The 19,595-nt window shown below is 40.0% G+C and overlaps 1 protein-coding gene across 2 annotated transcripts in view; it reads right to left on the bottom strand.

Moving 5' to 3' along the window:
* FRAS1 (Fraser extracellular matrix complex subunit 1) overlaps positions 1 to 19,595 on the bottom strand; it is a 730,981-nt gene that overhangs the window by 140,255 nt on the left and 571,131 nt on the right. For both annotated transcript variants that reach the window (XM_068233564.1, XM_068233565.1), the window contains 2 exons: positions 19,023 to 19,270; positions 1,887 to 2,038 (listed from right to left, as the gene is read on the bottom strand). In XM_068233564.1, the coding sequence (XP_068089665.1) occupies positions 1,887 to 2,038; positions 19,023 to 19,270 (400 nt within the window). The remainder of the gene's footprint in view (positions 1 to 1,886; positions 2,039 to 19,022; positions 19,271 to 19,595) is intronic.

The following is a 19,595-nucleotide window of genomic DNA, read 5'->3' as shown; positions in this document are numbered from 1 at the left end:
TACCTGTCTGTGTGTGACAGGTGCACATTGTAATACCCATTACTGCATATACCTACCTACCTGTTGTTCACAGTGCATCCACCTACCTACGCGAGCTGAGCGCACGCAGTGTCACTGTGCCTGTCCGCTGCCTGTCTGTGTGTGACAGGTGCACATTGTAATACCCATTACTGCATATACCTACCTACCTGTTGTTCACAGTGCACCCACCTACCTACATGAGTTGAGTGCACGCAGTGTCACTGTGCCTGTCCGCTACCTGTCTGTGTGTGACAGGTGCACATTGTAATACCCATTACTGCATATACCTACCTACCTGTTGTTCACAGTGCATACCTTTCACCTGAATGGATGGCAGACGTGCCCTCCATAAATGATTCTCATTACAGGTAGTACAGTCTATTAGTGTCATCTACAGCAGGGCTTCGAAAGTCCTCCTTTTGGTCACTACCTCGTGACGTGCATGCAATGCCTGCTGCCTTTCTTGGATGTGTGGTGGTAGCCGTTTCTTAGGCTCCCACTCCGGACCGGAATTGAACCAGGATTCCCCAGCCATTACCAGTGGTCACTCACAATGGCAGATTTGCCCTCCATAATAGGTTCTTGTTGCAGGTACTGAACAGCAAGCAGAACAAGTATTTAAAAAAATAGATGTAAGCTTTAACAATGGTAGAGAAAGAACCATTGAAAGTTGATAAGGCAGTCAGACATTACCTGACATCACTGAGTGAGGAAGAGCAATCTCGCCATGGTGCGCACCAGTCCAGCACGGCCGTCACTACGCAAACAGTTGTTTGCGGTGCGTTACACAGTGACTTTGGTGTGTCAGTGTGAAGCAGTACTCTAATTACACTCCCTGATTGATGTATACACATGCAAGATGTTTTAAAGCACTTCAGGCCTGCAATTTAGCATTCAATGTGATTTCTGCCCCTAAAACGCTGTTTTGCGTCCAATCTGGATTTTTCCCAGGGACTTTTGGCGTCCATCCCACTCCGCCATGCCCCCCTCCAGGTGTTAGACCCCTTGAAACATCTTTTTCATCACTTTTGTGGCCAGCATAAATTTTTCTAGTTTTCAAAGTTCGCCTCCCCATTGAAGTCTATTGCGGTTCGCGAAAGTTTGCACGCATCGAACATTTGGCGGAAGTTTGCGAACCGAAAATCGGAGGTTCGAGCCATCTCTATCTGCTGTATCTTATTTGTGTATAATTGTGCTATATTCTAATTAGTATATAGGCCCCAACAGAAACCCACTGTGGATTCAGTGGCCCCTCCAGACAATATTTACATTATTACACCTATATTTGTGGGGCACACAAATTATCCATTCAGTTAACCAGGAATCACCTTTCCAAACATCAGAACAAAGCATTATATGCAAATCTGCTGGAAAAGGTGATGAAGTTTGAAAAAACATTTATCAAACCTGCCAAAATATTGCCAATGAAGCCGTAAGAAAAGGTTTCCAAGTAGATTCTGCAGAGAACATTTTGTTACAGACAGATAAAATGTCCGGGTTCTGCCTATTTCTGTATTGCCAGTACAGTAAAGCAATACTTAATTAAGCTTTAGTATGGATTTTTTTTAAATGTTTAGACCAAAGAATAAACGCATTTAACTTGTTTCTGAATTCCGATAACTTTAATTAAATTACACTTTTTTTTTTACTTTTATGTTACTTATTATAAGTTTTTTTTTTTATATGAGTATATATCAACACATGGAATGACTGATGGCTTATGAATGTAGCTAACCTATATTGATTTGGATATTGAACAAATAGTGAAAATCAGTCATAAAATGTGTTCACCTACCTCAGCATGCTATCACTGGTACAATGTCTGTATTCAAATTTCTGAGTTGAACATTAAGTATAAATCTTACTTGATTTTGCGGTTGTTGATATCTTCCATGGTGAAAAATGAGAACTCTGACAACTCCTCCGCCACTTGTCCTGACTTGGCCTTTGTAAGAACACCATACATTGGAAGGGAAACCAGTTGGATTCTGATCTTAGAATCATGGGAATTATTATCCTGTTCAAAGTAAATATCCTCCATTAAGATGTTTTACGAATCTATTCTCCGATTTCTGTATCATTTATTTACATTCTACTGTGTGATATAGGATGAACGATGTGCTCTGCAGTATGCTTTCAGATCTATTTGTCTTTTGGCTGTTACATTATCTATATACTTCGATTTGATCAATAACATTTTATGCTCTCACAAATAAAAAAGTTAAAATTCAACTCTAGGCGCAGTTCTTAATATAACATTAGTAGCTTAAAGAAAAACTTTACTGAATATAATATAACCTAAAAAAAAAACCCCAGACAGAGCAGAAAAAAAACCTTTGTTTCCAAATAATATATTGTTGCCATATATTGTACTAGAGACATCATTTAAACGTTGTAATAACCGGGACATATGAGCAAATAAAATGTGTGAGTTTTATTTACAGTAGTGTTGTTTATTTTAAAACTATAGGGGATGATTTGGAGGACTAGTGTATTTTTTTTAAATGTTTTACCCTTGTAAAAATGCATAGAAAATAAAGTACTGAAAACAAGTTGCATCCCCAAAAAGCCTAATTTTTCACAAAAAATATATAGATCATTTAGGTGTGATAAGTAGTGATAAAGTTATTTGCGAATGCATGGGGAGAACGCTGAAAGCTGTAAATTGCGTCCGTCCTTAAGGTGAAAAAAACCCACGAGTTAAAGTAGTTAATGCCTAAAATTACTTATTTATTGCAATATTCATTTACAAATACCTGTAAATATAAACAATTTTGCCTGTTGTAAAATCTTACCTTACCCTGATTAGCATTCTTAAATGTATTATTTAATTTAAGAGATTCCAATCTACCTCCCCACATACATCAAAAAAGGACGCCTGGAAAAAAGGCCGCATGGTGTAGCTGAAATTTAATGGTATTGTCTATAACCATATTTTATTGTTTCTTCTTGTAATGAAAATCTAAAAATGTTGTTTATAACACTGAAAACGATATATGTATAATGCATAATTATTTTATAATATGGTCTATAACCTTTTATCGTTTCTTCTTCATGTAATAACAATCTGAAAATATTGTTTATACCAGTGAAAACTATACTATACAGTATGTATAATCATAGTAATTTTATAATATTGTCTATAACCTTTTTTTATCATTTCCCTATGTAATAAAATCTTAAAATATAATTTATAACAATGTAAAAAAAAGTAATAACTTTAGTAAAACTTTTGTAAATATCTATATATATAATAAAGTAAGTGCCTCAACCTTCAAGCAAGAAGAAGAAGTAGCGCCCTGCCCCCAGGGCCGGTCCAAGCAAGAAGAAGGGGCTGGTCCAAGCAAGAAGAAGAAGTAGTGTCATATCAAACCAAGGGCAAAGAGGGATAACTTGCATATTCAGTAGCAGTGCATTGTGGGTAACCACAAATGTTCACTTATAGCTGAATTATTGCAGATTTGCTTCTGTTTTAAGAAGGAAAATTACACCAAGCTTTGCTTTTTTTAGTAGGAGGTATTTTTGGTCTCTTTTATCCTCCTATACATTCTTAGTAGTTTGGGTCACCCTGAGCTGCTTGGTTACTCTGTTGTACTGGTCCAAGCCCTATCTCATACAGCCCTATCAATCCCTGCCATGTACTGATGAGGACCAAATGTCTGAAATAGGCTGTCACATGTGGGTTTGATATGATTGTGTAAAACTTAAAGCAATTGGCTACCCTGACTTACTAAGCTTGAAAAGGAATAATTTGCATATTTAGTAGCAGAGCATTGTGGGAAATCACAAATGTTCACTTATAGTTAAATTATTGCAGATTTCCTTCTGTTTTAAGAAGGCAAATTACACCAAGCTTTGATTTTTTTTAGTAGAAGGTAGTTTTGGTCCCTTTTATCCACCTATACATTCTGAGTGGTTTGGGTCACCCTGAGCTGCTTGGTTACTCTGTTGTACTGGTCCAAGCCCTATCTCATACAGCCATATCAATCCCTGCCATGTACTGATGAGGACCAAAAGTCTGAAACAGACTTTCTACATGTGGGTTTGATATGGCTGTGTAAAATTTAAAGCTATATGCTTGCTGTACACCTGCGCCTCTGGATGCTTGCTTTGCTTACCAAGGTGGAAAAGGGCTAATTTGCATATTTAGTAGCAGTGCGTAATGGGTAACCACAAATGTTCCCTTATAGCTGAATTATTGCAGATTTCCTTCCGTTTTAAAAAGTCAAATTACACCAATACAGTATGCGGCATTGCAGGAAGTGACGACAGTGGAACGCACGATGGAACACGGAAGAGGTGAGTCATCCCGCCCGCTGCCTCTTATTAATAGTGGCGGCTGCTACTGTGCTTAAGCAGGAGGGGGAGGTTCCTGCTGAGCTTAAGCTGGAGGTAGAGCACACATGGGGGACCCAGTTGAGGGGGGTCCAACCCCCCTTCCCGCCGCTGTGCCCAATACCTACTTTCTGCTCTCTACCCTCTTATGCGGCGTATGCTACGCCGCGGGTCGGCTAGTTACCAATATTTTACTACAACTAAACCTAACCCTACTCTCACACAGAACCTTCCCTCTACCTATCCCTAACCCTTAGTCCCCCCTGGTGGTGGCTAACCCTAAGACCTCTCTGGTAGTGCCCAACTCTAAACCCCCCTGGGTGGTGCCTAACCCTAAGAAACCCCTGGTGGTGCCTAACCCTAAGACCCCCCCTCGTGGTGCCTAACCCTAAGACCCTCTGGTGGTGCCTAACCCTAAGACCCCCCTGGTGGTGCCTAACCCTAAGACCCCCCGGGTGGTGCCTAACCCTAAGACCCCCCCCCCCCTTGTTGGCGCCTAACCTAAAACTCCCCCGTGGTGCCTAACCTTAAGACCCTCCTGGTGGTGGCTAACCCTAAAGGCCCATACTCACGTCGGATTTCCGCGAACGACGGGTCGTTTGAACGTCCCGCCCGGCGGATCGCTCAAACTCACCCTTATCAAGCGAACGACAGGCTGTACACACGCCTGATTTAGCGGGCGAACGACAGAACGATGGGACGTTCAAACGACCCGTCGTTCGCGGAAATCCGACATGTGTATGGGCCTTTAGACTCCCTGGTGGTGCCTAAACCTTAAAACTCCCCTGGTAGTGCCTAACCCTAGCATAAACATCCATGATAAAAAAAAGGACATAATAACAGATTAGCATACTGTGATAAAGTTCATTATCTTCTGTAATGTACTGATAAACATTAGACTTTCATATATTTTAGATTCATTACACACAACTGAAGTAGTTCAAGCCTTTTATTGTTTTAATATTGATGATTTTGGCATACAGCTCATGAAAACCCCAAATTCCTATCTCAAAAAATTAGCATATCATGAAAAGGTTCTCTAAACGAGCTTTTAACCTAATCATCTGAATGAACTAATTAACTCTAAACACTTGCAAAAGATTCCTGAGGCTTTTAAAAACTCCCAGTCTGGTTCATTACTCAAAATCGCAATCATGGGTAAGACTGCCGACCTGACTTCTGTCCAGAAGGCCATCATTGACACCCTCAAGCAAGAGGGTAAGACACCGAAAGAAATTTCTGAACGAATAGGCTGTTCCCACAGTGCTGTATCAAGGCACCTCAGTGGGAAGTCTGTGGGAAGGAAAAAGTGTGGCAGAAAACGCTGCACAACGAGAAGAGATGACCGGACCCTGCGGAAGATTGTGGAGAAAGACCGATTCCAGATCTTGGGGGACCTGCGGAAGCAGTGGACTGAGTCTGGAGTAGAAACATCCAGAGCCATCGTGTACAGGCGTGCGCAGGAAATGGGCTACAGGTGCCGCGTTCCCCAGGTCAAGACCTGGGCTACAGATAAGCAGCACTGGACTGTTGCTCAGTGGTCCAAAGTACTTTTTCCGGATGAAAGCAACTTTTGCATGTCATTCGGAAATCAAGGTGCCAGAGTCTGGAGGAAGACTGGGGAGAGGGATATGCCAAAATGCCTGAAGTCCAGTGTCAAGTACCCACAGTCAGTGATGGTCTGCGGTGCCATGTCAGCTGCTGGTGTTGGTCCACTGTGTTTTATCAAGGGCAGGGTCAATGCAGCTAGCTATCAGGAGATTTTGGAGCACTTCATGCTTCCATCTGCTGAAAAGCTTTATGGAGATGAAAATTTAATTTTTCAGCACGACCTGGCATCTGCTCACAGTGCCAAAACCACTGGTAAATGGTTTAGTGACCATGGTATTACCGTGCTCAATTGGCCTGCCAACTCTCCTGAACTGAACCCCATAGAGAATCTGTGGGATATTGTGAAGAGAAAGTTGAGAGACGCAAGACCCAACACTCTGGATGAGCTTAAGGCTGCTATCGAAGCATCCTGGGCCTCCATAACACCTGAGCAGTGCCACAGGCTGATTGCCTCCATGCCACGCCACACTGAAGCAGTCATTTCTGCAAAAGTATTTCCGATCAAGTATTGAGTGCATAACTGAACATAATTATTTGAAGGTTTACTGTTTTTGTTTTAAAGAGACTCTGTAACAAATTTTTCAGCCTTAGTTCTTCTATCCTATAAGTTCCTATGCCTGTTCTAATGTGCTCTGGCTTACTGCAGCCTTTCCTAATTGCACTGTCTCTGTAATAAATCTTATCTCCTTTCCTCTGTCGTGTCTGTCGGGCTAAGGCTTGAATGTGTGGAATGTGCAGGGCTGCTTGTGATTGGATAGAAGCGATACACACCCTCTGCAGACCCCCTGCGCACTCTGTATGACTCACACACTCTGTTTATGTGAGCCTATCACAAGCTGGTTAGTTTGTTTGTAAACACTGCCTAAAACTGTTAATTACAAGCCAGGATTACAGCAGAGAGTGGCAGAAACAGCACAGAGGGGCACAGGAGAATATAAGGAATAGAATGGTATGCTTTTTAGTGTAAGAATATTAGAGTACAGATTCTCTTTAAAAACACTTTTCTTTTATTGGTCGGATAAAATATGTTAATTTTTTGAGATAGGAATTTTGGGTTTTCATGAGCTGTATGCCAAAATCATCAATATTAAAACAATAAAAGGCTTGAACTACTTGTCAATGATAGCCTTCTGGACAGCAGTCAGGTCGGCAGTCTTACCCATGATTGCTTTTTTGAGTAATGAACCAGGCTGGGAGTTTTAAAAGCCTCAGGAATCTTTTGCAAGTGTTTAGAGTTAATTAGTTGATTCAGATGATTAGGTTAATAGCTCGTTTAGAGAACCTTTTCATGATATGCTATTTTTTTGAGATAGGAATTTGGGGTTTTCATGAGCTGTATGCCAAAATCATCAATATTAAAACAAAAAAAGGCTTGAACTACTTCAGTTGTGTGTGATGAATCCAAAATATATGAAAGTCTAATGTTTATCAGTACATTACAGAAAATAATGAACTTTATCACAATATGCTAATTTTTTGAGAAGGACCTGTGTGTGTATGTATATATATATATATATATATATATATATATATATATATATATATATATATATATATATATAAATATATATATATATTTACAAATTGCTGCTGGTGGATAATGAAATCTCAATAACAATAAACATTGTTAACGAAATTGGTTAACGATAAATACTGTTTTAAAAAAGATGGGAGATAATAACGAAAATGTGTAATTCAACAATACAGCTTAACTCAACCCTACTCTCACAAAGAACCCTCCCCTGGTGGTGCTTAACCCTAACAATCCCCCCTGGTGGTGCCTAACCCTAATCACTCTCCCCCTTCCCCCCCACAGAAACACTCTTAAACACATTAGAAACAATAATGTAAAATCTGTACATACATCCGAAATAATATGACAAAAACTATAACGTTGCAAGCTTCTAAAACGCTAACATATTTCGAAAACTTGAATGTTCTGCAGTTGCTAGCGATATTTATTGGGCACCCTTTTTTCTGCTTTGGGCGCCGTATTAACGATAAATGCGTTAGAGTCTATGGCAGCGCCTTTTTTGCCTACTACCTGCTGGCGCCCTTTTTTCCTGCTTCTAAAAATACATAAGTACAATTAACCTGCAGAGTCAGAGTAATAATCCAGAAGAGTAATAAACATGATATTATTTTTGAAATCGATATATTTAGTTATTTGAGGTGTATTTGTATTTTCCAGAAAATATTGATTTAGTTATTAAACTTTACGTAGATAGAAAAAATAACTATGGTAAGTATGTTTGTAAACATTATTATATGGTAAGTATGTTTGTAAATGTTATTATACAGTATGTTTCTAAACATTATTTTTCACTGGGCACCCATTGAAAACGTTATTATTCACCGGGAGCCCAAATTTCTTATTGGGCGTCTGTCAAACAATATTTAACCGTGAGAGTCAATGGCGGCACCCTTTTTGTCCACTTGCCTCATGCACCCAAATTTCCTGCTTCCCTTTTACTGAATGCATCATAGAATCTGAAATACTACATTTCAGGGTCACCTTCAATACATCAACTGTTTATTGGCTCAATTCCCTTTACTTTTCATTGTTTCTCCAGGGGGAGGATTTTTAGCACCGCTGTCCATATTCTGGTTTACCCCATTTCTGTCCCAAATATCACACATTGGTCAGAAATCTTGAAAAGGGCATTTGTGATGCTGCGGTGGATGAATTCAGCTACCAATGCCATAATCCTGCATCAGGCCCCACTGCAGTCAGTCAGTGGGCAGCACCAAGCAGGGTCATGATAATTTCAGCTTGCAACACCATAATGCATCAGGCCCCACCGCAGTCAGTCAGTGGGTAGCACCAAGCAGGGCCAAGATGAATTAATCTGGCAACCCCATAATGCATCAGGGCCCACCACATCCAATCAGTGGGAAGCACTGGGCAGGGCCATAAAATCCTATATGGAGAATGACATTGTCGGCACAGGTGCTTTGACCACCATTTCAGTGGTGTGTGATTACAGGGCCTTTGGACCTATCCAGTACCTACAAATACTAGTGCTCTAGCTAGTTAATTTGGCGCAGTTTGGTGGTTGCAGTTGTTGGTGGTGGGTGGTGGAATGGCTTCAAATGACTGATCTCACTTTAAAAAAAATGTAAGGGTGCTGATGAGTATGAATACAACTCTTTGTAGCCAAATCAAAGTTGTAAATTGATGGACATGTATCTTTTCAATGTTGCCTTGGAAGCTGTATAAAATGGCCCCTCCCCATTGCTGTAAACATTATTTCCATTATAATCTTAAAAAGTGCAATGTGTTCGCCAGAGATGTGGGGCTCTCCATGCTCCATAATGAAATCAGTATTTGGCTTTGTAAAGCTTTTGTACTGTGCAGAGATCCATGAGATTTGGCACTGTGCAGAGATCACCGTGATTTGGTACTGTACTCACATATGATCTGTGGGTTGGAACCTGGGCTGGCAGTACATCATAGGCTCCTCAGTAATATCTGAGAATCTTAGCATGCTTGGCCCTGATGATGCCGGCTGCAGCAAAACACGTCTGCTAATCCATGAATGATAAATTGCATCTGACACCCTGGCTAGCCTCATTGTTTCTATATCTTGCATGGTGCTAATGAGGACCTCCGCTTCTCCTCCAACATCTTCATATGCTGATGACAAGCCAGAGACTGGTCACCATCACATTGCTCAATCGCTGAGGATTGGCTAGGACCTTCCAGTTAATGTTTGGTGCACTAAAAATGGTTACTTTCAAGTACTCACTCTCTGCATCTAGGAGATCATAACCATTACGGTGGGACACTATCTGTGTGGATTGTTGCATAAGGGAGTGTTCGGTTACTTTCAGGTAGTCACCTTCTGCATCTAGGAGATCATAACCATTACGGTGGGACACTATCTGTGTGGATTGTTGCATAAGGGACTGTTGCTATTGGGCACTTCCACTGAGGCAATTGATTATACCATTCCTTATTGAAAATGTCTCTACCCTATACTATAAGCGCTATCAGTTCTAGAGGGGTGAGGGGATTGTAAAATGCCAAATGCAGTATTTTAACAACCAAAATTATTTTACCGAACTGCCCTTAGTGAATTAAGGCCATAATCCATGCCATGCAATAAGACTTTGACTAATTTTACATCGCCACTTGGCAATAGGGTTGGAAGATTTGACTGTTATAATTTTTCAATGTATACAGGAGGCACCTAGATTCTGACTCAATGGTTTAAGTGTGGTGTCCTATATGCTTGGAACTCACATATGTCATAGAGCCTTTGCTATAGGCACACAGACCTATAGACTTGGTCTAATGGGATTTCAGCTTGTGATCATGCTATTATTGTTTTTATTAATGATTTTATGATATAATGTAATGCTCTTGTTAAAATGTATTGTTTTTTTAAGCACAGATATATGGCCTCTGTGTTTTATTAATTATTGTACATTGCACACTACCTTTACAAATAGAACATAATTATAGAAGTTGAAGATGACTATAAAATGTGCTTACCATTTATATGAGGTAAAATATGAATTACATACATTTTTCTAAAACACAGAGAAGACCTAAACTGAGAGCCACTTCACCTGTATCGTGAAGAATGGTTCCAGATTTCATTTACCATTTCAGGATGGTAAAAAAAAAAGTCAATTAGATAATTTAATTTGATTATTCCGTTAGATCAAATGTAAAGATTTTTCCACCATGTCCGTTCATTTTTTTATGGAAAAAACGGGATATTCGTTCATTTTTCTTCGTCTCATTGAAAAAAAAAAAGATTGTTTTCACCTTTCCTTTGATTCAATCGTTTTAGCCAAATAAATGTGAAAATTGAAAGGTTTTTTTGTACTGTGTATGGGCACCATTACTATCATCAGCATACCAGCCCCTCATGCACACACACCACCTAGTGTTATTTCATAGAACGGAAATCAGGACCAGAGGTGACCAGGACTGGGCCAATGCAGAGGTGAGAGAGGCTCAAGCCTCAGGGCGCAGTGTAGGAGGGGTTGCACAACTCACTCAGCTATAATTTCTCTATTATGTTTGAAGCAGAGAGAAATAATAAAAGGGGAAACCTGGCAGTGACTGAAGGCCAGATAACTAGAGATTAAGGTGTGTGTGTGTGTGTGTGTGGGGGGGGGGGGGGCTGGGGCACCTCTTAGTCTAATAGTAATCAGTGTGTGACGGCTGGGATATAAGGGATGGAGGGTGCACTTTGGTGTCTCAGCCTTGGGTGCTGGAGGACCTTGTCCTGGCTCTGGAGGTGACACAGTACTGAGTGGTGACAAGGACCTCACCAACATATTATGCAGCACCAGGGCTGTGTTTAAGGTTTGTGTGCTGCCAATGGCACTTCAGACCTATAACGCCCCCCACCCAAAATTATAGATGAAAGTGGGTGTGACCACGTGGTGGGCATGGCCACAACAGGCCTAAATATGATATAAGTGACCCCCAAACAAGTAAGTAGGAAGTGTTCCCACCTAAACACACATCCACCAATGGTTTCCCCCTATGTATTGGATTGTGAATTCCTCTGAGGACAGTCACTGACATGGCTATGTACACTGTAAAGTCCTGCAGAAGATTGTCACTGCTATATAGATACATAATATAGTAGAACGTTAGACTATGACTATGGTAGGGATTAGAATGCAAGCTCCTCTGATAACAGTCAGTGAAAAGACTATATACTGTGTAAAGTGCTGCAGAAGATGTCAGTACTATAACAAAACATAATAATAATATGGAAGGACAGTAGACTATGACTATGGTAGGGATTAGATTGTAAGCTCCTTTGAGGACAGTCCGTGACATGACTATGTACTCTGTAAAGTGCTGCAGAAGATGTCAGTGCTATATAAATAAATAATTATATGGTGGGACATTAGACTACGATTAAGGTAGGATTAGATTGTGAGCTCTGCTAGCATCAAAATAACTGTACTCAGGAGAGAAAAAAATAAAAGTACTGTATTTATACATAACTGGGGCTTCCTCCGGCTCACTTCAGGCTATTGGATTCCTACCCATCCTCCTGGGACGCTTCGATCCTCTGCTGGCCAGCCCAGTAAATCCACCAGTCACCCTCAGTCGCCATCTACTAATCACACGCCCACACCCATATAGCACTACCGTTGCCAGATTTACAGTAAAAAAACAAGCAAATCAAGGGGGATTCACAGTGCACAAAAAATTTGTACAGACTTGAGGAATGTGCAATATGCAAATTATTACTGGCAACAACCTATCAGATGCTGTCCAACTGTAAAGTAAGGACAAGAGAAAAAGGGTTCAGATGCAAATTACACTATCAGCTGTCAAAAAACATTTGCTACTTGCATTTTCTTATAAGCAATTTTGTTCACCATTCATTGTGCACATCATCCCCGATAGAATCGCTGTCAGGCTTTGCAGGTTAGTACTAGGTTATCACTTATACGCCATCATCAGTTCTCCTTCTCCTATATGGAATTCACAGAATCAGTTCACACAGGGGACAGGAAGGGACACATAGGGGACAAGAGGTGACAATTGTACACAAGGCGATTCCAGCAGAGCACTTGCACCACAGTATTAGGTTCTCTAACCTCCCTGCATGTACAGATTGGAGCGGAGATCTGGTACAGTTTCCAGCCCAGGCGTATACAAAATCATTGGGTTACAAAGCGAATCAGAATCAATTTATTTGGCCAAATAACTTTGCACTTACAAGGAATTTGACTTGGCAGTTGATTAACGCCCCGGTATGATTATTTCCAGATTTTAAGGTCTAAAAGCAGTGTGTTTTTTTGCAGGCTTTTAGACCCTAAAACGGCAAAGCAATCATGTCACCAGAAAGCCTACAGCAGCCTAGCACTCACCTCCCTGCGATCCAGCACTGCAGTTCTCCCTCCATACTCCGGCTAGCGCCGTAACCCTATCGTGAGATCGCCCGCTGTCGTTATGTGACAGGCAGTGACCTCAACAGGGGGATGGAGAGCCTTGGAGGACAGGAAGATGAATGGCTTGCGGCGCCGGGATCCCCGGGGAGGTAAGTGAAAGTGCCCACTGCGCGCCACTGCATTATCTCACAGCACCATGAGTCTGGCTCAGGGTTACCACTTTGAGCTGCGGATTTCCAATGCCGAGACTGACTCGGGGTTACCGCTAAGTAGGTTAACAGACAGAAATAAACAGTACAAGGCCAGGCGGTATATATATATATATTATAAGTCAAGGGCAGTAGGTTCTAGTGGCAGTGAATATTGTGAGAAGTGTTCATTTACAGTTCTGTGCAAAACAACCAGTAGGGCCCAATATAGTGCACAATGGTATAAAATGGGCATGGTCACAACAGAATGTAGGTGAAGCGAAATAATGTCCGCAACCTATAAGTATCTGAATCTAGGGTACATGGACTATACACTGTACTGTAGCGGCTTTTACTCATACACTATACGTCATGCATGACCAAGCCACAAGTAAGCACTACTGCTCCTCAAGCAAGTATCACACATGAATTTAAATAAAAAAAAAAATAAAAAACGAAATTACTATTTACTAAACAAGCAGATATTGCTCACACGAAACACTCTATTTAGATATTTCCAACTCCGACATGCAATAAACAAACAAATGGGTCTTTTTAATGTGCGTATTGAGCCCTCAAAATTGAAACTCCTACTTCTTAATAAGGATACAGATAAACAAATAACCAGGTATCATACTTTCCTCTTGCAATATACTCTTAAAAACAAAACTGAATCCACATATGCTAAATGGAGAACTGAAGACCTAGCTCTGACAGATAAAGACAGAGAGGAACTATCCCACACATATCATAAAACTGTTATAGCTTCCAGAGATGAGATAACACAAATTAAGTGGTTACACCAGACCTACCTGACGCAACAAAATTAGCTAAGTTCAGCCCCCTACAAGATTCCAGATGCTTTAAATGTAAAACTCAGGGTGCGGATTTCTTACATTGTGTCTGGTTCTGTCCTTTGGTCCAGGACTACTGGAAATCTGTAGTACACTTCTTACAAACAAATCTTCGTTTTCCGGTATCTCTTTCAATGTATCAATGTTTGTTGGGTATACTTACTGAGGTGGTATGTTCAAGACACAAAAAGCAACTAATCAGGCTACTTTTCTTCTATGCTAGAAAGCTAATATTGACTAAATGGAAGTTATCTACTGTCCCATCTCTTAGAGAATGGAAAAAGGTAATAAACTCTAATTTACCTATGTATAAATTGACATATCAGGTTAGGGGACATCCTAATATCTTTGAAAAAAATTGGGGAAGATGGGTAGATAGTTCATCGACTATTATTCCAAATTTAGATGTTACTATAGCAGTATCTGATTTATATTCGTGAAACTAGATTCCTGATATATGCTGTGATATATGTATCCTCTAACGTAGAAAGATATAACTGGACTTTCCTATAGTACTCTATGGACTCAAATGTGTAAAAACAGTCTTATTATTAATATTGGTCTGCACTGAAAATGTGAAATCTGCTGATATGTAACAACTTTGGCTTCTCTTGATATGGTTATCAGTTTATGTTTTGTATGTTTTAGCTCTTTTCTGAGCAAAAAATCAATAAAAAAATTCTCTGTTAAAAAAAACAAAAAACAAGCAGATATTGGGAGATACATAAAGAGAGGGAAGCCTCAGGATCCTATTGAGGCTTCCCTCAGCGTCTTCTGTCCTTCCACTCACAAGCACAGTAGCACCAAGGACATGCGTAGTAGCACCAGGCCGCTCATGTGGCTATGCCTTGCACATGCGCGGCTGTGCTGATGTCAGAGGAGATGCAGGGCACCAATAAGATTGCTGACAATCCATTGTCTGTAATCTTCCAGGGACTGCGCTCAGCGACTGGGGCTGGGGACAGCGGAACACTGAGAGAAACCTTAATAGGATGCTGAGGCTTCCTTTTTTTTACGTATCTCTTTTTGTACCGTAGCTTCAGCTCAGGTACACTTTAACTTATTAGGGCCCTAGGCAGGAAAATCATTTTGGGCCGTATGCCAACCTTTTTCTCCCTTAGAGTCACAATAAAAACAAGAATCCCGCCCATGACGCGTACGAGACTGCTGGGAGAGAGAACGCGGGGTGGACAGAGCTCAAGACCTGCGCAGCCACACCCGCGACTATACAAACTGCAAAGGCATACATTTATAGTGGTTATCCATATCCACATCAAATAAGGCGACCCTGGGGAGGGTCCGGGTCTGCTCTGGAGCCTGCAGAAAGAGGATAAAGCACAGCAAAGTGAAAGGGAGAGCACAGATGGTCTCCCAGGACTATACTTTGAAAGAGGTACATAACTTTTTTTGCAGGATTCACATCGTAATTCCTTTAAGTGCTTCCTGAAGTATGTCCATTTGCTGCCAATAGATTCCATAACAGATGCCCACAGTATATGGAGATTGGACATTATTTTACATGGCCAGAGTTAATTTGGTGAACATAGAATATATAATTATAACTCAAGCTGAATTTTAAATTGAATGCAAACTATAAGATATCAAAAGAGATAATTGACAGATCCTTCAGTCTAGTTAATAATTTGGAGCAACATTTAAAGAGACCTCACCTCAAACCCACAGGAAGCAACACAACACCTCCAATAAAGCAGAGATTTGTTGGTTCCACATATCCACAGACATGTGGCTGAGCCCAAGTGCCACAGCAAGGCCAATCTCGTTTTGGCTCCTAATGCTAGTGGTGGATCCTACACAAACAATGAGCATGTCCATAACAAAAATAACTAGACTCATATTACATATTTGTGGATAAAAAAACTAATAGTGAACAAACCAGAGGTCACCTGCAGGGCCCAAGGCACCAAAAGCCATGGTTCGCAGTTGTGCTTCTACACTCACCATGCCATTCAAACTAGAGAAAGATCACCTTATCTAGATAATAACTAGAGAGTTTTAGAAAAAACACTGCACTCTTACCATAGCGTGTGCTAGAGCTGGTATATACAGTATAAATAGGAAAAATTAGCTCATAGAAACAGCACCACACTATATTAAGGTATAAAACATCTGTAACATTTTTATTCAATATAATTCATTCCAATATAAAAAATAATAACTAGGGTGTGAAAAGCTCTTGTCTGTATGTGTGGATAGATAGATAGATAGATAGATAGATAGATAGGTAGGTAGGTAGGTAGATAGATAGATAGATAGATAGATAGATAGATAGATAGATAGATAGATAGTAATCTGTTTTATTGAAGGTGTGCTGTGAGCATCTGCCAGCTTCATGTGAGTTTAAAGGACCACTATCATGAAAAACATGAGCAGTCAAAATCTGACAGAACTGACAGGTTTTGGCCCAGTCCATCTCCTCATGGGGGATATTCAGGGTTTTCTTTGTTTTCAGCAGCCTCATGAACAGCAGTTGCAAAAATAGTAAATAACTGACAAAATAGTGTGCAAGTGATTAGGGAGGCCGGCTGGTATCTTACTATTTTGGCAGTTAAACTGCTGTTCAGGAAATGGCCCAAAACCTGTCGGTCCTGTCAGATTTTAACTGCCTACTTTTTTCACGATAGACTAGTGGTCCTTTAATGTACAAATGTATCAGCACACCGTTTTAGAATGCTATACGCTCCTGTTAATGAGCTATGCGTTCCATAAGGATAATGAAGCCGGCAATTGTTTCGGGGGCCACGCAGGGTCCCCCTTCATCAAGGCATGTGGTTACGACATGCCTACGTCCTAGTATCAAACACCCGACCTATAGTTGATGGAGGGCCTTCTACGACTTTCATATTAGTGGTCCTTTAAGACATCTCTTTCATTTAAAGTGAACCTCCGGACTAAAAATCTACTCAGCAGAACTAAAAAAGTTTGGTGTTTCTTTAACAGTTTCACAGTATCAGAACTTTGTTTTTCTTACCAAAGCATCATTTTTAGCTGCATTTTTCTGGGATTTTTTCCCCTGCAAGTCTGGGATTTTTTCCCCTGCTGCTGTGCAGAGCATGATGGGATTTCCTATGTTGTTATTCACGTTGCCTAGCAACTGGGAGAGGTGCTCAGGACACAGGACAGTTGGCACTGTGTCTCATGCTCCCTGTCACCTCCTTTCAACCAAAAAGATGGCTGCCATCATGAAATCAAACATTTGCCTGTTCTTTTAAAACAGGGTGGGTAAGAGATTATATTACCTATCTATTGTAATTAACATAACTAATGTAACTTAATGACAGTATGTTTGTTTAGGCTGAAGTTCCTCTTTAAAATTAAATTGTGCTACAATGTATCAAACCTGTTGTGTTATAAACAACAATCTAGAGACAGTGCAGTGACTCAATGTCACCATTTTTATTATCTTATTTAACAACTACTTACTATTAGCATAAGCTTGATGCTTTCCCCACCAGCAACAAGATATTTGAACATACATTGTAAAAGAACCTACGCGTTTCGCAAAACAGTAGTAAACACGTTCTCTAGCAGACAAAACAATGTTAATATAAATATATGCAGATTCAATTACTCTGAGTATGAGGCCACTGCTTCAAACACGTCTCCAGCTGTTATAAATAATGACCTGAAATGGTGACATCAACTATAATCATCTGTGCCGTTTATCATTGCTTGACTTCATTTATAAACAACATACACAGAAATACTTAAAGAGGACCTTCAGTGTACATATCACATATTCACTGGGTCATCTTCTTTTATAGAGTTATAATCACCTGCTATGTTTTCTTTTTGTAAATCACCCCTGGGGCTCAAGTACAAAAAACAAATGGCATTTTTCAGTAAGTGCTAGAAGCTGACAGACATGGAGCTTCAGGGGTGCTTTATAAGAAGACAGCAGCTGATTATAACTTTATAGGAGAAGATGACCCAGTAAATATGTAATATACACAGGCGTTTAAGTACAAAGTATACAACGGAGCTGATGTATAGAATCTTGAGCATGGAAAACAAGATTGTTGCTTATAAGAACAAATCAAGTCAAAGTTTTCCTTCTATGACCTGGAATGCAAAAATAAAATATGAGGTGTGACCGGATCACATGGTCCTCAGCTCCACTGTTTTTTAACCTATTCTCATACTTTAGGCTTTGTGTATTTCATACAGATCTAAGAAATTTTAAGAATGTATTGCTCCTATTGTAAGATCTATCTGCTGTTTATGTTCATAATATGTATTCTAATAGAATGTGAATTTGTTTGTTGTAAAGATTTCCTGTTTTTGTACTCAACAGGTATTTGTAAAGCCTCAGAACTCTGCCAAGTTCACAGCAATGTCAGCTGATAATCATGCGTGTATTTAGCATGTCAGATCCGTTGTACACATTCTTATACCATGCCCATAGAAGCTGCTCCTTCATGTGCCACGCCATTGTCCCTGCTCCCACCACCCTAGAGAAATAGGTGGTAAACCATCAATATCTACTTGTTGATTATTTACACCTTGTCACATTGCCCCACTTAGTATTACATTAGATCTCAGCATGAGATAGCTCTCTTCTCTAAGTCACTTCATCTCCCCGAGATCTTTTTACTATTAGCTGTGAACATTTTGTGCTTTTATGATCTTCTTTCTTTGCAGGCATTTAGGTAATAACTTGGATTTTATTTGTTTTGTGTTTCCATTATGCCCTAGTTTGTTGACACATGCAAATAGTGCAGGAAACATCAGGGACAGTTGGCCATATCATTAGACAAGAGAGCCTAGATCAAGCCTTAGAAGAAAACGAACATGATTGCCCCTTTATTGAGGGGAAACTGTTTGCAGTATTTGCAGAGCTCATTGGAGATTATTTTATGGATAATGAGGTTTCCTTTATCTTGTTTCTTTTCAATGAATGTGATTTTAAAGTTTGCCAAATACAGTACAGTTTTACCCATAATATATTGAGCATATTTTTATCAGTGTGGTACTAATGGCCACCTAAAGTCTACAAAGAGCAATACAATTGCTGATGTACAGTCTTGTCAGGTTATGAAATAAGTTACCAATATTAAAGGGCCTACAATTTATGGAAAACGTTTGTAAAATGATAGGATCTCATAAAACAGGAACTAACCATGTAAGCAAGGTTCGTCCTTGTGATGATAGCAGAGCTTTTGCTAGACACGGTGATAGACAATAAACAGCCTGGGACGATACGAGGCCCATTGTCATTTGCCAGTGACACTACAACTTTCAGAAGAGTAGTGGTGGAGGTAACACCATCAGTGACTGCAATCTCCATGTTGTCTTCTGTTGTTGCAGATCCATCATGAGCATAATGCAATGCATTTCTGTTGACATCTTCATATGTAAATGTATCACCTGAAAAAAGAATAGCAAAATCCACTCACTATATCATAAATATACAGTTTTATTTTTCCAGTGTAAGCCATAAAAAATAGTTTGACCCATCTGGAATGGGGTCTATAGCAGTCTAAAAATTGAAGAAGTGGAAAAATCATGAATAAGAAAGCACTTAAATAACATATTTTTATAGCAAGCACAGTAAGCTAATTGCTTGTAATGCACTGAGTGTCTCAGAAGACTGACCTGAACATTCTAGCCAACCAGGCCCCTGATCTAACATACTCAATGCGTAAGGTTGATAGTAAAGTTCTATAAAAAGCCAGCAATAGAACTGATAACA

This window comes from Hyperolius riggenbachi, chromosome 1 (assembly GCF_040937935.1).
Source record: "Hyperolius riggenbachi isolate aHypRig1 chromosome 1, aHypRig1.pri, whole genome shotgun sequence".
NCBI lineage: Eukaryota > Metazoa > Chordata > Amphibia > Anura > Hyperoliidae > Hyperolius > Hyperolius riggenbachi.
Note: the sequence above shows the minus strand (reverse complement) of the source record. Positions and strands in the feature narration are given on the sequence as shown.